The sequence below is a fragment of the Pelobates fuscus genome, chromosome 8, assembly GCF_036172605.1.
Source record: "Pelobates fuscus isolate aPelFus1 chromosome 8, aPelFus1.pri, whole genome shotgun sequence".
Classification (NCBI taxonomy): Eukaryota; Metazoa; Chordata; class Amphibia; order Anura; family Pelobatidae; genus Pelobates; species Pelobates fuscus.
Window position 1 is genome coordinate 142,493,401 of NC_086324.1, and position 24,279 is coordinate 142,517,679.

Consider the following 24,279-nt stretch of genomic DNA (forward strand, 5'->3'; position numbering starts at 1 on the left):
TAACAGGTATAAGACTATAGAATGAAGCATTGTGTGTTATAAACAAGTCCCTGCGGTTAGCTTACATACAGATTCCCCATTCTCTCCCTCTGTTTTGTACAAAATAATTGAAGAGAATTCTATGATAAATATATACATAATTATATTAGATCAACAGATAATGCTGTTTTGTTTAGTGGTGCGTGAAATTTATACTTAAAGTACAGGAATCTTCCCTAGGTAGTTTGATTTGGTTTTATTTTTTTTATTTCTCTTGGACGGATGTAATGTTTCTAAATTTAACTCTGTAAATTACATTAAATTATAAGATCTATAAGTATCACTGGCAAGTTGGCAGCATTTTCCCCTTAACTGTCAGTTCTGTTACCAGAATTAAAGGGGGCAGTCAAAGCACCATAACCACTGCAACCTGGTTCATCTTTTGTAATAGAATTCAGCCCTATGTATGCTATAGTAATCATGTAACTAGAGCACTGTAATTACTTGAAATATATCTACAATGTGTTTGCTTAGGTTTGTTCCCTGTAGTCCTGCATCTGGGGATGCTAGAGAAATGTCTCCAATACAGTATTTGCAGCTCATCATGAGATGTGTTCGCACTTTGCAGAGTGCATAAGAATATTAAGCCACTGCACGAGCCTGTAAACAGTGCACTAAACATGGGCAGTCCAAGGGCCGAATTCCTACAGGCACCTATCCTCTACATCCCTTATACCACAACTGTAACCCCTCTCAAGCATCTAATCCTTTTAAAACCCCATGTAATCTAACTCTGAAGTTAGCCCCTCTCTACCCTTAAACCTCCTTTTACCCTAACCAATAACAACTGTATATTTAACCCTGCATACATTTACACAGCTACATACACTCACACTCACATACTCACACATTCACACACAAACATGTATTAAAAGCAGAAATATGCACATGCTTATAGACCTATGCAATATGCATGTAATGTCCACTTAATAAATTAGACTCACTTTATCTGCCATTTCTACTTTTGGGGGAGTTGGAATGGTGGGAGGCAAGTAGCACCTTAGAACTCTGTGACAAAAGGCACCTGACATGTAAATCTAGCCTTGGGCATCCCTGAATGGGGATGGCTTGCATTGCCATCTCTCAGTCTCCCTTTTGAGCAGGACAGGCGCTTGTCACATCAAACATACATCCCAACCTTCCAAATAGACAATGGTGGACATTTTAATTTAATGGGTGTGACTGAGGATGTATCCAGGGGTGTGTCTGTTCTGGGACATTTTAGGTGACTTACTAATAAGAATAGAGAAAACTACCTCAATAAAGAGATAGAAAGTGTTTCTTTACAGTGCCCAAAATGTAAAAGCTGCTCAACACTAAAAGTGGAATACCCCTTACCCACAATAAAAAACAAATATACAGAAATAAGGTATACAAATTATACCAAACAAGTGGAGCGCTCTAAACAGTAGAGGGGTTTACTCACCCCTTTGGTACAGTGACAGTCTTGAAAAACTTGAATGTACATATAAAAGGAAACAAGAGAAACAAAAATATAGTGCAGATGTTCCAAAATGGATAATTGGTAGTAAGTAATGACTGAAACCACTCACATGGACAGGAGCCTATATGGTATTGGCTCCGTAAAAGGATCCTTTATGCTTTTAGGGCAGCAACACACCCCTTTATCCCAGGTAGTGTCCCTCCAGGAGTATACAACGAGAAGAAAAGCAGAAAAACAACTGTGTAGAATTGCACATACTATAATGGTATTTTGAAATATAAATAGTTGTGCTCACCTTCTGCAGAGCCCTGAAATCCCGGCTCTGAGGTTGATAAACAATGTGCTACTTTAGAGGGGGAATAGCACTCTCCCCAATGGAGTTCCTGATGGCTATAAAGGACTTTGGACTAAAGTATAAAATAGTAAATAACATTTATTGTTAATACATTAAAAACAAAATAAATGGGTACTTAGAAAGTAAAAAGATCCAATAAAAGTCCAATAAAAAGTCCAGAATAATCAGCTAAACGCGTTTCACTCTATGAGCTTCCTCAGTAGCTGCATGATAGCCTCAGGAATCCTTCTTTTTAAATGTTTGAAAGTCCTTGTGGATCCTCCTCTTGAAGTCACATGGTGTGGAATTAATCACAAATTGGAAAACAGGTTACGCTCTACATTATATGTTACAAGAGAAAACATCTGTGGTAGAGAATTTCCATTTGTTGACAAAATTGTCAATCATCAGTGATGTTTAGTTACGTAATGTTCATTGGTAGTGACATAATTTTAAATATCCAATGGTGTGAATGGTTGGCGGAAGTGACATCACTAAGTGATATTGCCAACCATCTCCATCCTCCATTTTAAATGGTAACATGATTTTGTATATCCAATGGTGTGAATGGTTGGCGGAAGTGACATCACTAAGTGATATTGCCAACCATCTCCATCCTCCATTTTAAATGGTAAAAAAAATAAAAAAAAAATAAAAAAAAAAATAAAAAAATAAAAAATAAAAAAAATACAATGGTGTGAATGGTTGGCGGAAGTGACATCATTAAGTGATATTGCCAACCATCTCCATCCTCCATTTTAAATGGTAACATGATTTTATATATCCAATGGTGTGAATGGTTGGCGGAAATGACATCACTGAGTGATATTTCCAACCATCTCCATCCTCCATTTTAAATGGTAACATGATTTTATATATCCAATGGTGTGAATGGTTGGCGGAAGTGACATCACTAAGTGATATTGCCAACCATCTCCATCCTCCATTTTAAATGGTAACATGATTTTATATATCAAATGATGTGAATGGTTGGCGGAAGTGACATCACTAAATAATATTGCCAACCATCTCCATCCTCCATTTTAAATGGTAACATAATTTTAAATATCCAATGGTGTAAATGGTTGGCGGAAGTGACATCACTAAGTGATATTGCCAACCATCTCCATCCTCCATTTTAAATGGTGACCTAATTTAATGATGTGAAATTACACTTTGGTATAGATTTAAAGAAAATGGCATAATTCGAAATCAATGTTCAAACCATTGGGTTGTAGAGTACCAAGGTTGAACATCCATCTCATTTCCTGTTGGCCTAAAATTTGGTTGGAATCCCCCCCCCTCCAATTTCCTAAAACGTTATAAATACCTATAAAAGACAGTCCCTTAGGATTACTATTATGGGAGATCTTGAAATGGTTAGAAATACTATGTCCCTCATATCCTTTCTTGATGTTTCTAACATGTTCCTCTACCCTTGTATGTAAGTTACGTTTCGTGCGGCCTACATATTTTAGGCCGCATGGACATTCCAACATATAAATGACATTTTTAGAGTAACAAGTAATTAAACTTTTTATGTGGAACTCCTCATTGTTCTTTGCATTATTGAAATTTTCTATGTGTCTTTTCTTATTTCCAGTATTCTTACATGCTAGGCATATACCACATCCAAAGAAACCTTTTCTACAGTCAATCGGTTTTATATTACAATCTTTTCGAATGTGATTTCTCACTAGTAATTTTTTCATATTGGGAGCTCCTCTAAAGATTAGTTTAGGTTTTTCTGGCAGAATGACGGTTAGAGCAGGGTCTTCCCTTAGAATTGGCCAATGCTTATTAATTATTCTTCTGAATTGATCATTTCCATGGCTATAATTACAAATAATTGGTATTGTGGCATTAGATTCTATCTTATTCTTTTTTGTATTCTTCAATAAGTTATCTCTTTTTATTATTGATACTTCGTTAAGTGCATTTGACAAAACATCTTGTTTATAACCTTTTTCAAGGAAATTATTTTCCAATTTTTGTGCCTGTTTAATGAATTCTACTTCCTCAGTGCAATTTCTTTTAATTCTAATAAATTGTGATTTAGGGATTCCCTTTAACCAGGGTGTAAAATGACAGCTTGTGGTGTAAATAAAACTATTAACATCTACCCGTTTAAAATGGGTGCTTGTTTTTATCTTATTGTCTTCTACATAAATATTAAGATCCAAAAAATTTACTTTAAGTTTACTAATATCTGTGGATAAAATGATACCCCAATTATTGGAGTTAAGTGAATTTATAAAACTAGTTAAAGATTCCTCCGTGCCTTCCCAAATAAAGAATAGATCATCTATATAACGGCGATAGGTAACGAGACCCGCTGCCCAGCCGGCCCCATAATGGACAAACTGGAGCTCCCAGTATGCCATAAATAAATTGGCATAGCTAGGCGCGAATCTCGTTCCCATCGCCGTTCCACATGCCTGGAGATAAAAGTTGCCATCGTACCAAAAATAATTGCTTGTCAAAATTAGAAGGATCCCTTCCATAATAAAATTAATTTGATCAGTTGAGAAATCGTTAGATTGCTCTAAAAAATGTCTCGTGGCTGTGCAACCTCTATCATGTTCAATAATGGTGTAGAGGGAACTAACGTCTGCGGTTACTAGGAAACAATTTTCATTCCACACTAGTTGATTTATATGCCTCAAAATGTCACCTGTATCTTTTAAATAACTAGGTGTACGTTGTACCAAAGGTTGCAGGCATCGATCTATATATTCGGAAAGTCTACATGATATAGATCCGATGCCTGAAACTATAGGTCTTCCCGGGGGTTGGGTGGGATTTTTATGGACCTTAGGTAGATGGTATAGTACCGGAATTTTTGGGAAATCTATTTTTAAATAATTAAATTCTTTTTGGTTTAGAATACCTTTTTTATAACCCTTCTCTAGGTACTTATGGAATTTTTCTTTTAATTCTTTAGTGGGGTCTACTTTTAATTGTTTATATGTGTTCTCATCGTCCAATAATCTCTGAGATTCTTTGTTATAGTTCTCCAATGTCATGAGGACTACCCCCCCCCCCCTTATCCGCTGGTTTAATGACTATTGAATTGTCTTTCTGGAATTTGTTTAGGGCCATACGTTCTTTTTTGGTGAGATTCTGCTGATATTTATTGGGTTTCTTAATTTTGTTGAGATCCTTTAATACCATTTTTTCAAAAGTTACCATTTCGCTTGATATCAAATTCTTAGGGTAAAATTTAGATTTTTCTTTTAGATTAGTATGTTTGTAATTGTCTTGAGAATTTTCAAAATTAGTCATGATGGGATTCTTTTGAAAGAATTTTTTTAAACATAACGTTCTTTTGAATCTATTGAGATCAACATATGTGTTGAATTTGTTTAAGCTTTTAGTTGGTGCAAATTTAAGGCCCTTCTGTAGTAGTTTGATTTGAGGGGATTTAAGAACGTGTGGAGTTAAATTAAATAATTTAATAATAGTTTAATTTAACTCCACACGTTCCAGAACGTGTGGAGTTAAATTAAATAATTTAATAATAGTTTAATTTAACTCCACACGTTCTTAAATCCCCTCAAATCAAACTACTACAGAAGGGCCTTAAATTTGCACCAACTAAAAGCTTAAACAAATTCAACACATATGTTGATCTCAATAGATTCAAAAGAACGTTATGTTTAAAAAAATTCTTTCAAAAGAATCCCATCATGACTAATTTTGAAAATTCTCAAGACAATTACAAACATACTAATCTAAAAGAAAAATCTAAATTTTACCCTAAGAATTTGATATCAAGCGAAATGGTAACTTTTGAAAAAATGGTATTAAAGGATCTCAACAAAATTAAGAAACCCAATAAATATCAGCAGAATCTCACCAAAAAAGAACGTATGGCCCTAAACAAATTCCAGAAAGACAATTCAATAGTCATTAAACCAGCGGATAAGGGGGGGGGGGGGGGTAGTCCTCATGACATTGGAGAACTATAACAAAGAATCTCAGAGATTATTGGACGATGATAACACATATAAACAATTAAAAGTAGACCCCACTAAAGAATTAAAAGAAAAATTCCATAAGTACCTAGAGAAGGGTTATAAAAAAGGTATTCTAAACCAAAAAGAATTTAATTATTTAAAAATAGATTTCCCAAAAATTCCGGTACTATACCATCTACCTAAGGTCCATAAAAATCCCACCCAACCCGCGGGAAGACCTATAGTTTCAGGCATCGGATCTATATCATGTAGACTTTCCGAATATATAGATCGATGCCTGCAACCTTTGGTACAACGTACACCTAGTTATTTAAAAGATACAGGTGACATTTTGAGGCATATAAATCAACTAGTGTGGAATGAAAATTGTTTCCTAGTAACCGCAGACGTTAGTTCCCTCTACACCATTATTGAACATGATAGAGGTTGCACAGCCACGAGACATTTTTTAGAGCAATCTAACGATTTCTCAACTGATCAAATTAATTTTATTATGGAAGGGATCCTTCTAATTTTGACAAGCAATTATTTTTGGTACGATGGCAACTTTTATCTCCAGGCATGTGGAACGGCGATGGGAACGAGATTCGCGCCTAGCTATGCCAATTTATTTATGGCATACTGGGAGCTCCAGTTTGTCCATTATGGGGCCGGCTGGGCAGCGGGTCTCGTTACCTATCGCCGTTATATAGATGATCTATTCTTTATTTGGGAAGGCACGGAGGAATCTTTAACTAGTTTTATAAATTCACTTAATTCCAATAATTGGGGTATCATTTTATCCACAGATATTAGTAAACTTAAAGTAAATTTTTTGGATCTTAATATTTATGTAGAAGACAATAAGATAAAAACAAGCACCCATTTTAAACGGGTAGATGTTAATAGTTTTATTTACACCACAAGCTGTCATTTTACACCCTGGTTAAAGGGAATCCCTAAATCACAATTTATTAGAATTAAAAGAAATTGCACTGAGGAAGTAGAATTCATTAAACAGGCACAAAAATTGGAAAATAATTTCCTTGAAAAAGGTTATAAACAAGATGTTTTGTCAAATGCACTTAACGAAGTATCAATAATAAAAAGAGATAACTTATTGAAGAATACAAAAAAGAATAAGATAGAATCTAATGCCACAATACCAATTATTTGTAATTATAGCCATGGAAATGATCAATTCAGAAGAATAATTAATAAGCATTGGCCAATTCTAAGGGAAGACCCTGCTCTAACCGTCATTCTGCCAGAAAAACCTAAACTAATCTTTAGAGGAGCTCCCAATATGAAAAAATTACTAGTGAGAAATCACATTCGAAAAGATTGTAATATAAAACCGATTGACTGTAGAAAAGGTTTCTTTGGATGTGGTATATGCCTAGCATGTAAGAATACTGGAAATAAGAAAAGACACATAGAAAATTTCAATAATGCAAAAAACAATGAGGAGTTCCACATAAAAAGTTTAATTACTTGTTACTCTAAAAATGTCATTTATATGTTGGAATGTCCATGCGGCCTAAAATATGTAGGCCGCACGAAACGTAACTTACATACAAGGGTAGAGGAACATGTTAGAAACATCAAGAAAGGATATGAGGGACATAGTATTTCTAACCATTTCAAGATCTCCCATAATAGTAATCCTAAGGGACTGTCTTTTATAGGTATTTATAACGTTTTAGGAAATTGGAGGGGGGGGGATTCCAACCAAATTTTAGGCCAACAGGAAATGAGATGGATGTTCAACCTTGGTACTCTACAACCCAATGGTTTGAACATTGATTTCGAATTATGCCATTTTCTTTAAATCTATACCAAAGTGTAATTTCACATCATTAAATTAGGTCACCATTTAAAATGGAGGATGGAGATGGTTGGCAATATCACTTAGTGATGTCACTTCCGCCAACCATTTACACCATTGGATATTTAAAATTATGTTACCATTTAAAATGGAGGATGGAGATGGTTGGCAATATTATTTAGTGATGTCACTTCCGCCAACCATTCACATCATTTGATATATAAAATCATGTTACCATTTAAAATGGAGGATGGAGATGGTTGGCAATATCACTTAGTGATGTCACTTCCGCCAACCATTCACACCATTGGATATATAAAATCATGTTACCATTTAAAATGGAGGATGGAGATGGTTGGAAATATCACTCAGTGATGTCACTTCCGCCAACCATTCACACCATTGGATATATAAAATCATGTTACCATTTAAAATGGAGGATGGAGATGGTTGGCAATATCACTTAGTGATGTCACTTCCGCCAACCATTCACACCATTGTATTTTTTTTTTTTTTTTTTTTTAATTTTTTTTTTTTTTACCATTTAAAATGGAGGGTGGAGATGGTTGGCAATATCACTTAGTGATGTCACTTCCGCCAACCATTCACACCATTGGATATACAAAATCATGTTACCATTTAAAATGGAGGATGGAGATGGTTGGCAATATCACTTAGTGATGTCACTTCCGCCAACCATTCACACCATTGGATATTTAAAATTATGTCACTACCAATGAACATTACGTAACTAAACATCACTGATGATTGACAATTTTGTCAACAAATGGAAATTCTCTACCACAGATGTTTTCTCTTGTAACATATAATGTAGAGCGTAACCTGTTTTCCAATTTGTGATTAATTCCACACCATGTGACTTCAAGAGGAGGATCCACAAGGACTTTCAAACATTTAAAAAGAAGGATTCCTGAGGCTATCATGCAGCTACTGAGGAAGCTCATAGAGTGAAACGCGTTTAGCTGATTATTCTGGACTTTTTATTGGACTTTTATTGGATCTTTTTACTTTCTAAGTACCCATTTATTTTGTTTTTAATGTATTAACAATAAATGTTATTTACTATTTTATACTTTAGTCCAAAGTCCTTTATAGCCATCAGGAACTCCATTGGGGAGAGTGCTATTCCCCCTCTAAAGTAGCACATTGTTTATCAACCTCAGAGCCGGGATTTCAGGGCTCTGCAGAAGGTGAGCACAACTATTTATATTTCAAAATACCATTATAGTATGTGCAATTCTACACAGTTGTTTTTCTGCTTTTCTTCTCGTTGTATACTCCTGGAGGGACACCTGGGATAAAGGGGTGTGTTGCTGCCCTAAAAGCATAAAGGATCCTTTTACGGAGCCAATACCATATAGGCTCCTGTCCATGTGAGTGGTTTCAGTCATTACTTACTACCAATTATCCATTTTGGAACATCTGCACTATATTTTTGTTTCTCTTGTTTCCTTTTATATGTACATTCAAGTTTTTCAAGACTGTCACTGTACCAAAGGGGTGAGTAAACCCCTCTACTGTTTAGAGCGCTCCACTTGTTTGGTATAATTTGTATACCTTATTTCTGTATAGACTTACTAATAAGAATTAATGCAATTAAAATGTGATTAAGAACAAGAACAATGTATCCTAATTACACAGACAGATTTCTAAACACATTTATTGTAGTTTAAATACACATTATTGTGGACTTTATCGCTGTGAGGCTCTGTTATACAATCAGACACACCAACAATATGAAACTCCTAGAAAAGAGGGACATTAGGATAGCAAAAAGGACCGGGGGGTTTGGCCAAAAATAGCGATTGTACCTACTAAATAGGGACAGTTGGTAGGTAGAGATTTCGCGAACATAACATTTTCTGTTCGAGAATGGCGAACGCGAATTTCCACAAATGTTCGTGAACGGGCGAACTGGGCGAACCGCCATAGACTTCAATAGGCAGGCGAATTTTAAAACCCACAGGGACTCTTTCTGTCAACAATAGTGATGGAAAAGTGGTTTCAAGGGGACTAACACCTGGACTGTGTCATGCCGGAGGGGGATCCATGGCAAAACTCCCATGGAAAATTACATAGTTGATGCAGAGTCTGGTTTTAATCCATAAAGGGCATAAATCACCTAACATTCCTAAATTGTTTGGAATAACGTGCTTTAAAACATCAGGTATGATGTTGTATCGATCAGGTAGTGTAAGGGTTACGCCCGCTTCACAGTGACAGACCAAACTCCCTGTTTAACGCACCGCAAACAACTGCAAACAGTCCATTTGCACAACCGCAAACTCCCCATTTGCACAAGGTTGGATACCAAGCTAGCCATGTCCCGTTCCTTGTCCTCACTGATGTCATTGAAGGTCTCTTCCTCCACCCAGCCACGTACAACACCAAGGGTCCCCGAAAGGTGACAACAAGCCCCCTGGGACGCCTGCTGTGTTTGGTCTTCCACCTCCTCAAAGCCACCTTCCTCCTCTGACTCCTCTTCTTCAGACTCCTCTCTCTGCGTTGCCTCTCTCTGCACTATTATAAGGTGTGTTAAGTAGTACTATTCCTATCAGTTTAATCCCTGTTACGTCCCCTATCAGGGGACGTGTATATGGCATTGATTTTAGAAACCGGGAGATGGAAAAAGATGCTTGGTCGGTCCTCCTACTTTAAATTTGGGGCACTGCGCGTGCAATCTAATGTGCCACCAGACAGGAGTGGTGTATTAAGTAGTACTATTCTTATCAGTTTAATGCCTGTTACGTCCCCCTCATCAGGCTTTTTTTAGTCGAATGTATCGCCCACTGTCAGTCCCTTCGGGATCCATCCCTCATTCATCTTAATAAAGGTGAGGTAATCTAGACTTTTTTGACCTAGGCGACTTCTCTTCTCAGTGACAATACCCCCTAATGCACTGAAGGTCCTTTCTGACAGGACAGGCCAGAAGTTCTATCGCAAATTGGGATAGCTCAGGCCCCAGGTCAAGCCTGCACACCCAGTAGTCAAGGGGTTCATCGCTCCTCAGAGTGTCGATATCTGCAGTTAAGGCGAGGTAGCCTGCTACCTGTCGGTCGAGTAGTTCTCTGAGGGTGGACCCCGAAGGGCTGTGGCGATGCGTAGGACTTAAAAAGCTCTGCATGTCCTCCATCAACAACACGTCTGTAAAGTGTCCTGTCCTTGCCGGCGTGGTCGTGGGAGGAGGAGGATTACTTTCACCCCTTCCACTGTTAGATTCCCGTTGTGCTGTGACATCACCCTTATACGCTGTGTAAAGCATACTTTTTAATTTATTTTGGAACTGCTGCATCCTTTCCGACTTGCGGTAATTCGGTAACATTTCAGGCACTTTCTGCTTATACCGGGGGTCTAGTAGCGTGGACACCCAGTACAGGTCGTTCTCCTTCAGCCTTTTTATACGAGGGTCCCTCAACAGGCACGACAGCATGAAAGACCCCATTTGCACAAGGTTGGATGCCGAGCTACTCATGTCCTGTTCCTCGTCCTCAGTGATCTCACTGAAGGTATGTTCTTCCCCCCAGCCACGTACAACACCACAGGTACCAGATAGGTGACAACGAGCACCCTGGGATGCCTGTTGTGGTTGGTCTTCCTCCTCCTCCTCAAAGCCACATTCCTCTTCTGACTCCTCCTCCTCACAATCCTCTTCCAGCGTTGCCGCAGGTCCACCAAGCGATGCTGATAAGGCTGTTTCTGGTGGTGATGGTGACCACAACTCTTCCTCTTCCTCTTCACGCTCATCTACGGCCTGATCCAGCACTCTTCTCAGGGCACGCTCCAGGAAGAAAACAAATGGTATGATGTCGCTGATGGTGCCTTCGGTGCGACTGACTAGGTTTGTCACCTCCTCAAAAGGACGCATGAGCCTACAGGCATTGCGCATGAGCGTCCAGTAACGTGGAAAAAAAATTCCCAGCTCCGCAGAGGCTGTCCTAGCACCCCGGTCATACAAATAGTCGTTAACGGCTTTTTCTTGTTGAAGCAGGCGGTCGAACATTAGGAGTGTTGAATTCCTACGTGTCGGGCTGTCGCAAATCAAGCGCCTCACTGGCATGTTGTTTCGCCACTGGATATCTGAAAAGTACGCCATGGTCGTGTAGGAACGCCTGAAATGGCCACACACCTTCCTGGCCTGCTTCAGGACGTCCTGTAAGCCTGGGTACTTATGTACAAAGCGTTGTACGATCAGATTACACACATGTGCCATGCACGGCACATGTGTCAACTTGCCCAAATTCAATGCCGCCAACAAATTTCTTCCGTTGTCACAAACCACTTTGCCGATCTCCAGTTGGTGCGGAGTCACCCACTGATCCACCTGTGTGTTCAGGGCGGACAGGAGTGCTGGTCCGGTGTGACTCTCTGCTTTCAGGCACACTGCCGTATCCGGGATGTGGAATAGTACCTGGGGAGCCTGGGGGGGTGCCGTTGATGTGGAGCAAGACTCAGCAGCAGAAGAGGACTCAGCCGAGGAGGTTATGCAAGAGGATGGAGTAGGAGGAGTAGAGGAGGTGGCAGCAGGCCTGCCTGCAAGTCATGGCGGTGTCACCAACTCCTCTGCAGAGCCACGCATTCCATGCTTGGCAGCCGTCAGCAGGTTTACCCAATGCGCAATGTAGGTGATATACCTGCCCTGACCATGCTTTGCAGACCAGGTATCAGTGGTCAGATGGACCCTTACCACAACACTGTGTGCCAGACATGCCATTACTTCCTTTTGCACAATCGAGTACAGGTTGGGGATTGCCTTTTGTGCAAAGAAATTTCGTCCGGGTACCTTCCACTGCGGTGTCCCAATAGCTACAAATTTTTGGAACGCCTCAGACTCCACCAGCTTGTATGGTAAAAGCTGGCGGGCTAAGAGTTCAGACAAGCCAGCTGTCAGATGCCGGGCAAGGGGTGACTTTGTGACATTGGCTTCTTACGCTCAAACATGTCCGTAACAGACACCTGACTGTGGGCAGATGAGCGGGAACTGCTCAAGGCGAGAGACGGAGTGGCGGATGGTTGAGAGGGGGCAAGGAGGACAGCAGTGGTGGACGTGGCTGAAGATGCTGGACCAGGAGGAGGATGGCGGCTTTGAGTTTGTGTGCTGCTTGTACTCATGTGTTGATCCCATAGGCGTTTGTGAGGTGCGATCATGTGCCTTCGCAAAGCAGTTGTACCTAGGTGGGTGTTGGACTTCCCACGACTCAGTTTCTTTTGGCACAGGTTGCAAATGGCATCGCTGTTGTCAGAGGCAGACACACAAAAAAAAATGCCACACTGCTGAGCTCTGCAATGACGGCATTCTGGTGATGGCAACAGCATGCGTTGATTGGCGTGCTGTCTGCCTGACCCCGGGTGCCGATGCATGCTGTCTGACTGTGCCACTAGCTCCTTGCAACAACCTCCCCCTGCCTCCAACTCGTCTCCTCCTCCTCTCTGTCTCCCCATCTGAACTTTCCCCCTGTTCTTCTTCTCTTCTAGCGGGCATCCACGTGACATCCACGGACGCATCGTCATCATCAACCGCTTCACTTGTATCTGACAACTCAGCAAAGGAAGCAACAGCGGGTACAACATCATCATCATCACACCGTACGTCCATGTGTGTAATGCTGCCTGACTGAGACATATCCCTGTTATCTACATCCTCTGGCAATAATGGTTGCGCATCACTCATTTCTTCCAACTGATGTGTAAATAACTCCTCTGACAGATCAAGTGAAGCGGCTGTGGTGCTAGTGTTGGTGGTGGCGGCAGGCGGGCGAGTGGTAACTTGAGAGGTGATCTGAGGAAGCCTGCCTAGGCGAAATGCGTCATCACGTCCGCATACGACATCATCACGTTATCACGTGATCGCACGGAGCTCCGAACCCGGAAGTGCCTTCTACAGTGCCGCAAGCTGCAGAGGGTAGGAGAAAGTCGCAAAGTCGGATACACAAGCCAGAGAGTACGTAACCAGAGAGAAACACAAGTTAAGTAGCAATGCTAGCAAGGAAAGACCACAACAGGGCAGGGAGGAACAGGAAAGGTAAGTATTTAAACCATAAGGTTAATTCTGATTGGATAATTTCCAATCAGAATTAACAATCACACGTGGGAGATATCTAAACCTCCCACTGTGATTGAGGCACTGTGCCTTTAACGCCGGGTCAGGTGACTGACCCCGGCATGTCATATATTGGGCGGTCTCCCAGCGTGCAGCGTCATGCATGCTGCCGCTGGGGGACGTGGAGGAAGACGCGGGCGGCATCCAAGGCTGGAGGGATGCCGCTCGCTGAGCCCACGTGGAGGAGGGGACCGCGGACGGCTGGAGGGTGAGTACTGCGAGCGGAGTGCAGCCTCCCCTCGCAGCCGCCTGCGGCATCCCGAAAACTGGCCTTCTATGGGGAAAAGGGAGTTTTCTTTTTTTTGGAAGAAATAAAGATCGTTTAGTTTTACTTTTTAGCTGGCGTCCTGCTGCTTTCACTACCATCCACAAGTCCTGTGTTGTGGAGTTCATGCTGGATAAGTTAGAGCAGACTTTCACTGCTCTTCCCTTGTGAGTTTTATTTCAATTCTCTGGGTTGCTTTACATAGTTTTATACAGTATTATGCTATGTTTTTCTTTTTTTTCATGTACCATATCCCCTATTTGGAACAACTGAATGATATTTATTTTGTAAGTTATTGTCACTTTTGCACGTAGCACTTTGCTGCACTTATATTTTAAAGGTATAGCGCACCTTCTTATGTTTTTTTTGTAACTTGAGAGGTGCCCGAAGCTAAGCTGGAGGAGGATGGTGCGTCAAGGTTCCGAGCGGAAGCTGTAGAAGATTGGGTGCCCTGTGTTAGCCAGTCAACTATGTCCTCAGAACTTTTCGAGTTCAGGGTACGTGGCCTCTGAACACAGGGCATTATTCTAAGGCCAAAGGGAATCACAGCACCACGACCACGACGGCCCCTGTGGGGTGGCCTACCTCTGCCTGTCATTTTTTTTTTTCGATTAGTGGGACTATGCGTGCAAGCTACTGTGACAACAGATATGAGTGGCAATGTGCACTGGCAGAGGTTGGCAGAGTAGACGCTGTAGGCCTGACACACACGCTTGCAGACAACTAACTGCTATTCAATCTATTACATTATTTTTTTTTAATGTACACTACTGTTACACCAGATATGAGTTGCACTGGTGTGACACTGTGCCCTGGCAGGCCCTGAAACGCACACGTGTGAAGGAAACTGACTGCTATTATATTACAGTCAAAAAAGTTTTTGTTTTTTTTAAATGCAAGCTATTGTGACACCAGATATGAGTGGTGGCACTGGGCAAGTGGGCACAGTATACGCTGTGAGCCTGACACACACGCTGGAAGGCAGGAAACTGCAATTAGATTACACAGGAAAAAAAGAAAAAAGCAGACTGATGTTCTAGCCCTAAAAAGGGCTTTTTGGGGTGCTATCCTTACAGCAGAGATCAGATGTAGTGCACACTGAATACACTAGCCTAGCTATCGATTTCCCTATTAAATCAGCAGCAGCACACTGTCTCTCCTCTCACTAAGAATGCAGCTTCCGAATGAATCTAAAATGGATGCTGTCCAGGAGGTGGGAGGGTCCGGGAGGGAGGGTCTGCTGCTGATTGGCTGGAATGTGTCTGCTGACTGTGAGGTACAGGGTCAAAGTTTACTCAATGATGACGAATAGGGGGTGGACCGAACATCACATATGTTCGCCCGCCGTGTCGAACGCGAACAAGCTATGTTCGCCAGGAACTATTCGCCAGCGAACTATTCAGGACATCTCTATTGGTTGCTCTCTTGAACCTGACTCTCTCCATCCTGCTTTCATATCACTCAACGTTGGGAGGTAAATTCTAGGCCTACTACTCCATGTGCTTCCTAATGTTTATTGTCTTGTAACGGACAACAAAGTGTCATTGTGGTTGATTATGCTTGCTTTCCATGATGCTTAGCAAACCATTTGGCCTGATTTCACCAACTCATATGTGTTATTTTAAAAATTGACTTTGTATAATAAAAAAACTTACACACTCAGGATAAGGGAACTATGTCAGAAATCCAAGATAAAAAAAAAAAAAAACAGTGTGTAAAGATTTGATACTCCGGCAATTACTAATCTATTAAAAATCTAAAATCAAAAATGTTGCTGCAAATATTTTAAATTGTCGCAGGTTTAGGAATAACGCATTAATATTTGTGACCGTTTCAGGACACGCTTTGATATTAGAGGAAATTACACTTGCAGCATATTTACCCTTCATAATTATACAGAGATAATTATACAGGGAATATAAGTTCTGCACCTAGGACGTCTGCATTTAGAGAGTTTAATCAAAACAAATGAATGCAAATTAATGGGCACTTGGAACATTAAGTTCGTATTAAACACATATCAACAAAATTTCATGCAGGCTTTTTTTAAATTCTCATTAAGAACTGTTATATCCAGCTACGAAAAATTTTAATATTTTAATCACAAAACTGCAAATTAAATAGGGTCTTTTTTATAAAAGCAATTGTAAGACAATGTTCTAACTTTGGAGACATCACCGCAGAAATCACCATTAGAAATGTGTTCCTTACAAAAAACTCCTTAATGGGCTCAAGTGGTAAACACCAAATTGTGTATTGAGTCCAGAATTACAAACTTTTGGAAAACAGCCAACATGAAAAAAATATTATCCAACAAATCTATAGTCACAGCTTTTTGCAATTTGGATTTCAATAACATCTCTAGGGTTTGTTTTTTATGTTCGTACTGCAGAAATGATCGCTGTTCCCACCTCCTATAGCCTCCGATCCAGTACCAGCATGATATTTAGCATACCCTAATACAAAAAAAAGTGACTCAATCCTCATTTTCCTACAGAGCACCACAATTATGGAATAACCTCAGAGATACATTCAAATCTTTATTCAATCTAAAATCTTTTAACAGATCTATGGCTATATACCTCAATACAGAATGCACCTGACTTGGTTGAATATATTACCTATTATGTGCTAAATTTATATATGTGTGTATGTATATATAGTGTTTTGTATATTGTATTTTTTTTGTATTTTATTGTACCCTATCGTAACAATGCAATGTTTTGTGGATGCAGGTCATACTTGGAAACGAGAGAAATTTCAATGTATCCCTCCTGGTAAAATATTTTATAAATAAATAAATATATGGGGGGGGGGGGGAAATATTTCAGACGGAGATTAAGATACTTATTCCTTCTTCAGAGGTGAAAAGGATTTGTGTACAGGTCTAATATTTATTTATTTTTATTCTTTATTTTTGTTGTGCGAATGATTACAAACGAGCTTGTATCGCCACAACAGCATTAACAAGCATTATACCATCATACATTTTGAAATAATAACATGGCAAGTGAATAAACTGCACATTTATTTTAATTTTTTGGAATATGACATGAGGGAACAGTTGAGCATAAACATGTGCTGTAAAGTTTTTGCATCAGAGGTAGTGTAACCGTCATAAGCTAGTCAGGTAGTCATTTGTCGGAGAACTTCACACAATGTCAGCCATCTTATTGATGTGGCCTCATGCGTCTAGCAAACGTGTGGTAAAAAAGACTGTGGTAATGTCACTGCATTAGAAATAGGAAATTCCCAATTAGACCACCTTAGCAGTAAGTGTCTTTGGGCAAGACACCAAATTATATATGTCCGCCTTCCTCAAATCCTCATAGATTGTAAGCTCGTTTGAGCAAGACCTTTCTATAATTGTAAGGCACTGAGGAATATATGTCTATATAAAATGATAACTACAACAACCACACTGGCGTCCGGGGAGAAGATGCATTCCAGCCCTCTTAGCCACAGATAATGAAAAAAATAAAAAAATAATCATGTGTGTGTATGAGAGAGTTTGGGTGTGATTATGTATGTGTAAGAAAGAATGTGTGTGTGAATGTATAGAAGTCAAAAATCCCTGTAGCCACCTTCTAAGAGGAGGCTAGTGGGAAAGAGCCCAGTCTAATATTCTAGTAGCCAAATAAAAAAAACACAACATTTATTAATATCAACAGATGAGCTACTAGATAAGTGAGGGAGCACTTGTCTACCAAAGATATAAATGCATCAAAGAACTGGAAAAATAGTTATCCTTATGTTCGGGCAGGTAATAGTAGATGAGGTAAGGAGGGGAGATGAACAACTCCTACCATGTAATCCAAAAGGAGATAAAGGAGCAGCAGCTGTAGGAGTAAACAGGGAAAGGAGAAATCCTAACGTTAACGATGATCTCCATGGAAAGACCCTGGTGTAAAAGAGATAAAAAGTCCTTCTAAGGAGAACTATCTCCTACCTAATAAATCACCTCTAAAGGAAAAAGGGGAGGAGGGGAGAACAATGGGCATGGCTACCACCCACAACCCATCAATGAGATTCCCTGCTGATGGGAACTGGAGATAGTGGTTTAGGGGTGACCTGAAAATCAGCGCACACACTTGTTGTCCCTATTTACCTCCGCACCGCACAGGGCTAGTGCCTACCTGAACCACAATTTCACTCAAAAGTGCATAGTGCTACCAAAATGTGAAACAAAGGTGAAATAAATAAAACAAAAAATGAACGCCCAACACGCATTTCGGTGTGTTAATACATCATCGTCAGGGGCAGAATGTGTGTGAATGTGCATGAATTTGTGAGTATATTTTTGTATTTTTTCTTCTTTTTTGATTATTCAACTAGTATACAACTACTCCAGTGATTTTAAGTGTTCATGGAGTTTGTATGTGGAGCGTTTCAGTTTGAAACAATGCATAAAAAGAGTTAAGGCCTTTTGCTGCCGGATGTGTAACTCCACCACCAGCAGCGTCATTAGCCAACCTGATACCGCCTTCCTATGCCGCCCAAGTCCATGTCGCCCATATTCCCTGACTGATAACCCCCTCCCTACTTCTTAAGCATGCTAAAAGGGACAGTATAAACAGGTGGTGTAGATCACCTAATATTGGCTCATCTGCGTCTAAGTGTCATAGTTCCCATATCAATATTGACATTGCAGACCAGGCACTCTCTAAAAGTCGGGGATCACTTGCCCAAAACAAAGCATTCTTGATAAAGTCATGGACAGCTATTTAAACCAAACACAGCACTATTATTAGTAGTTCATGTTCGCATCATGAACATTACCCATCTTGAAATGATTCAAACCTCAATCTTCGTGCCTGTAGTTTAAAGGACCACTATAGTGCCAGGAAAACATACTCATTTTCCTGGATCTATAGGGTCCTTGGGTCCCCCTCACCCTCACCGGAAGCGCCTCTAGCGGCTGTCAATGAGACAGCCACTAGAGGCTGGATTAGCCCATTTGTAAACATAGCAGTTTCTCTAAAACTGCTATGTTTACAGCAGAAAGGGTTAATCCTAGATGGACCTGGCACCCAGACCACTTTACCATTAAGCGGAAGTAGTCTAGGTACCTATAGTGGTCCTTTAAATAGTTGGCACTATGTCTGGCACAACGCGTATGCACAAATCTGATGCAATTATCTTGCAAGTGTCTGGCCCTATATATACCTCTGACATCTAGGCAGTGCCCTTCCATGATTTCTAGGCCCTTATGCGTGTTACTCTTATCTTAATTGCTATTTTTGTGTTCCAGACTGACTAGTTCCTGACCATAATTCCGCCCTGCCCATTGTTCTAGAACCCAAGTGTTCCTGGATACTGGACCTGGCTTGTACCTGATGCTGATCTTGTCTTACCCTATTGTTCTTTTGTACTGTTTCCACCATATTATTTGTTCTGTATACCCCTAGGCCTGAGATCTTGGTTAGCATTAGCTCTGACCTTTCCAGCATTTAGTACGGCTATTGTAAGGTCCGGTAATATGCCATTCTATCCTTTCCTGCTTTGCCCTATCATTAGGTTGCTGAGTTATACCTTCATCCTGACAGGATGATCACAATACCATGTTTTATGACAATTGCTCTTGTGAGTTGTCAGTCCAGCCCTGAGGACGTTGCTATTTTGTTTTGAATATTTTTATTGTTTTCACAATATAAACGCATATATCAAACTGATTTGTGGTAGAGCATGTAATTGCCCACGCAGGGGCGTAAGCATCAGTATAGAAGGGTGCAAGCATTTGGTCACCTAAGCAGGAGCGGATTCGTCATAGCCTGTATAACATAGCATATTCGTTCTTAATAGTGACTGATCTAGGCAATTAGATTGATTTACGGCTATATGTTTTGATAACGTAGTCGTCTTTTCAGTATCTAGTGCCCATCTTGTATGTACTCTGCACGGAATTATGCTATACTTGTGAACGATTAAAGGCGCTGGTAGCAGTTCGCGAGTGATTTAAAGTAACCAAGCGCTGACAAGAATTGAGCGAAATCAAATTTTGCAGAGTTAGATATGTCAATTACGTTAAGCAAGTGTAGTAGTGCGGGATACGAAGCTCTTGCTGCCTGGCCTGAGACTTATCCATCTATCTCGCATTTTTGTAGCCAAATAAAAATAGATCAACATGTAAGCATGTAAACATGGAGAGGCGCATTTAAATAACGTAATTAACTTAACACACCATGTAGTTCTGGTGAAAGGGTTGTGCATACCACCATATTATTTAACATGCTGTACCCTGTATATTTAACTGTGTATGGCTTGAGGCTGTAATATAAGAATTGTAAAACTTTTGTAGCAGAAGCGGTGCCATTGTCTGGCATCGTGAGGCTATAAAAAATCTTAGCTATTAGTAATGCGACGTTGACTTAGATGTACACATGTTAAAGAGTATATCTTATGTACATGGGCTTATGTAATAGGGAACATTTGCATGGTAAGTCCTAGCAAAGCAGGACCTAAGGGTTAACATACAAGTCACTTCGCTGGAGGGGGCGTAATGGCGCCCGGCGCGATAAAGCTGTCTGATGAGCATTTGGCGGCCATCTCTGTGGCTTTTCTTCGGGCTTCCCTTTAATTTGACCTTCTCATGGCTACCTCGGGATAGTACTGCACATGGTGGGTCCGTTGTATCCCCCTGAGTCCCACCGGTTCCCCCGGGTATGACAGTCCTCCCCCTTTTCTCCCCCAGGCTGGTTTCCGTGTCTTTAGGGGGCTCCACCACGCTGTGGGCACTCGGAGACCGGAGCTGTCCGGCGGCCTCCCCACCTTAGAGTCCGCCGTGCACACGCCTCCTGCACCTCCCCAGCTTCGGCAGGGCCTTCCCGGGGCCCCTGCCCTGTCTTGCCTCACCCTCCTCCGGCCACTTACATGTAGCCGGCACGTGCCCTCCGGCCACCGGTCCGCCGGCGGGCCCACGCTTCACAGCTCCACCGGGCTCACAGAGTTGGGGGCTGTCGTCTCCCGGACCACCACCAAATCCGGGATTCAGGGCCGATTCTCCGTCGACCAGACCGCCGTCCGGGGGAGTCCAGACGTAAGTTCCGCCGCCTCGGGGGTCCGGGTTACCCAGCGCGGGTTGCTGTTGCGGGCTTGTGTGGGTCGCCTCGTGGCGCTATGCGGTATTGTGTAACCTTCTGCCTGTGCGGCTCCGTGTATCGGAGCGTCACGCTCCGGGTGTGCCTCCTCCTCCAGCCTCCGAAGTTCCGACTTTTGGGCCGGGATCACCCCCCCGGCCGGGTGGGGGGGGTAGCGGGGCCGGGCCAGGTCCCCCGCTACTTACTTGCGCACCATGGGTCCCGCTCACGTAGCGTAGGCCTCAGGGGTTGCTGTATGTGCCGAGGGTTCAGCATGTGCACGATCGTTGCACTCCCAGGTTCCTCTCCACCTGGTCTCCCCTCTCGTGTCTGTGACCGGCGGGTATCGTGGGTATTTTTTTGGTTTCATGTTATTTTAGGCTTTTCACTGCCGGAGCCGGTGTGAGCTGCGACCGTTCGGCTCGGCGGCCCGGCCCCGCCCCAAAGTTGCTATTTTGAAAGCTAAGGGTTTTAATAACTTGAAATATTTTATAAATTGCTTTATATTTATTTTTGCACTTTTCTTTATTTTTGTCCAAAACTCTTAAACAGAATACAAACATTTTATTTTTTTATATTTTAGTTTTTGTTTTATTACATTAACCCCCTTGAGGAGGTTTGGCAATTCATACTTTGTACCTCTAGTAACTCTACTTAGTCATCTCCATGCTAAATGGACTATTTCATTTCAGAGTAAGGATTGAAAGAGCAAGATTGTTAAGTCAACCTAGAGCATTATTCATGTTTAATGTGTTAAAACCATTTACGAACATATTGGCTGTTGCGTACAAAACAGAGTTTATAAAATAAATGAAATTTTGTGAAATGAGAATTAATTGGTTTTCAGGCGTGCATTTTCCACTTAAAAAAATATTGGGTTACATTTTAAAGGGAAGAATAGTTCATCTGCATATTGAATTATACAGATTGCTAGCAAAGTTATAGAAACACCCATATTAGTACATCATTATTTTTCTTTGTAATAGTCTTTATCTTAAATGCTGTTGACGTAAAAGTTAAACAGTAAAAATCTGATTGCTGTTGGTAGATGACTCCACATTTGTTGAACCCCAAATAATTCACACAGCACTTCAACAGTTCCTACTGTGTAGCCACACACTAAGCAATGTTGGAAACCATACATATAATTTGGAAGGAATTAATATATACTATAGTAATCAAACAAATAAAGAACAAAGCTATGTGAAATCATGGATTTATTACATGTTTATTATTTACCCAATCTCAATTTACCGAAGTACACAATGTTTTTTTATATCCTATTTTTTCCAAGATAAAAATAACCCAAACTAAAACACACACACACACTTTTTTAAATTTCTTTTTGCTTTTTAATAAATATCAGTAGAAAGATCTGTACATTGACTGTAAGTAAGGGATTATGTAGATAATATTGTGTTTGCCCTCTAGTTCATTACCAGCATACAATATGCTTGATTGCATATAATATATAATAAGAATCCTAATGTATATCTTATAGCGAGGCTCTTTCATTAGGACTTTCTATTTTTAAATCTATGTAATAGTTTAATTGTTGTATGTTCATTTTAATTACGTGTCTTTTCCAGTTACAGCATTATTTTAAATGGACCACAAAGCCAATTTGGAAAGCTCATTTGTATTTTATCTCCTGGTGGGCAACTTACTAAAAGATGAATTCATGATCCAAATGAATTCTTTAGAATAGAATATGTAATTACTAGTTTATTCTGAAATTCACTAACTAACAAATATTTATTTATTCAGGTAAAAGATACCAAAGTGCTTATCGCAACAAAACAGGAAAACATGTTAGGAAGACTGCAGGAATCCAATATCCTACTGGAAGATATCCAGAGAGGTCTCAATGCTTACTTAGAAAAGAAGAGATTGTTCTTCCCAAGGTACGTGCTTCTCAACAGAACAAAACGCAAATATGCGTATTTACTTTGACATTTAACATAGCTGGTAAAAGAATAAATTTAACAATGGGCTGTAATTCAAAAAAACGTGGTCTGTTTGGGACATCGTGGCATGCAGTCCTATTGCAAAAGTCTCGTTTTAGGTACAAATATATTCTCCAGTTATCTCAATTTGCATTAAAAGCATAAACTCACAAGTTGGCACCAAACAGCTAAAAGAGAAAACCAGAGAGGGAGACGGGAGTCCGCAAAGTATGCATCATTTTACTCAGTTTTGACACAGGTGTTATTTTAAAAGCTCCTTGTGTTTAATAATCACAAATATTATTTGGCCATGCTATTTAATTTCATCAGTTAGCGGATATATTTAATTGAACCCAAATCTTTCAAAAGGTAAAGGTTCTCAAACTTGTACTACAGAATCGCCAACTGACTGCGATTTGCAATTGCATAGTTGTGCGCCAAGGGGCATGTAAACAAATCCCAGATTTAAGTCCGAAAAAATTAAGTATGGGAGCTTCTTTAATTATTCACCTCTTCCCAACTGTCAAGTCACATTATACCGATCTTATCAAAATTATGCCTGCCTCATGTAATTTGAGAAGCACATGGTTATATACAGACACGTAAGATTTAATAGCTGCCTAGAAATAAATTAAAGTAGAGCATTTCTTTCTTAGTCTCTCTGCATGTTTTAAATGCCCAGTGCTCTATTTGAATGTAATGTGAGTAATGTTCCCCTTCATATCAGTTGTGAGATCAAAGTTCCCTCGGAAAATTTTGTAAAGGAACTAGGTCCCATTGGTTTGCCACAATATTAGAGCTCTGGATAAATCCAAACCAATCTTTTACCCAATTATTCTGTAGATAATTAAATTGGATGTGTGTTCCACTTCCCATGATTTGTAATATTATGTTTAGTTATCCCTATATTTAACAACTAATAATTCATGAGGTATGAAAAATAAAATGAAATGTAGGTATTCACAGTTTTTAACCTTGGTCGTTCCATATTAGCCTTTTGTTAATCTTTGTTATAAACTCTGGCAGTCAGCATAGAGAAGATATACAGAGAAAATGGGAAATAAAACAATGTTATTACTTCCCCTCCTTTTTTGCAATGTTTGTCATGACTTTACCTTAGCTACAATGTATTGTGATGTAATTTACCAAGTAATTATGTAAAATTAGAAAAAAGAGCAACTAAAGATAATAGGTTAACATGGGGTATAGGTAATTCTCAATGGTATAAATTCCAGCAGAGTGATAGTTCCCCTTTAAATCTATACCTAGA

At 40.2% G+C, this 24,279-nt stretch overlaps 1 protein-coding gene across 1 annotated transcript in view; it reads left to right on the forward strand.

The window, feature by feature from the left end:
* Positions 1-24,279, forward strand: part of DNAH3 (dynein axonemal heavy chain 3) — a 355,798-nt gene that overhangs the window by 174,739 nt on the left and 156,780 nt on the right. The window contains exon 24 of the mRNA XM_063430376.1: positions 22,831-22,967. Coding sequence (XP_063286446.1) covers positions 22,831-22,967 — 137 coding nt within the window. The remainder of the gene's footprint in view (positions 1-22,830; positions 22,968-24,279) is intronic.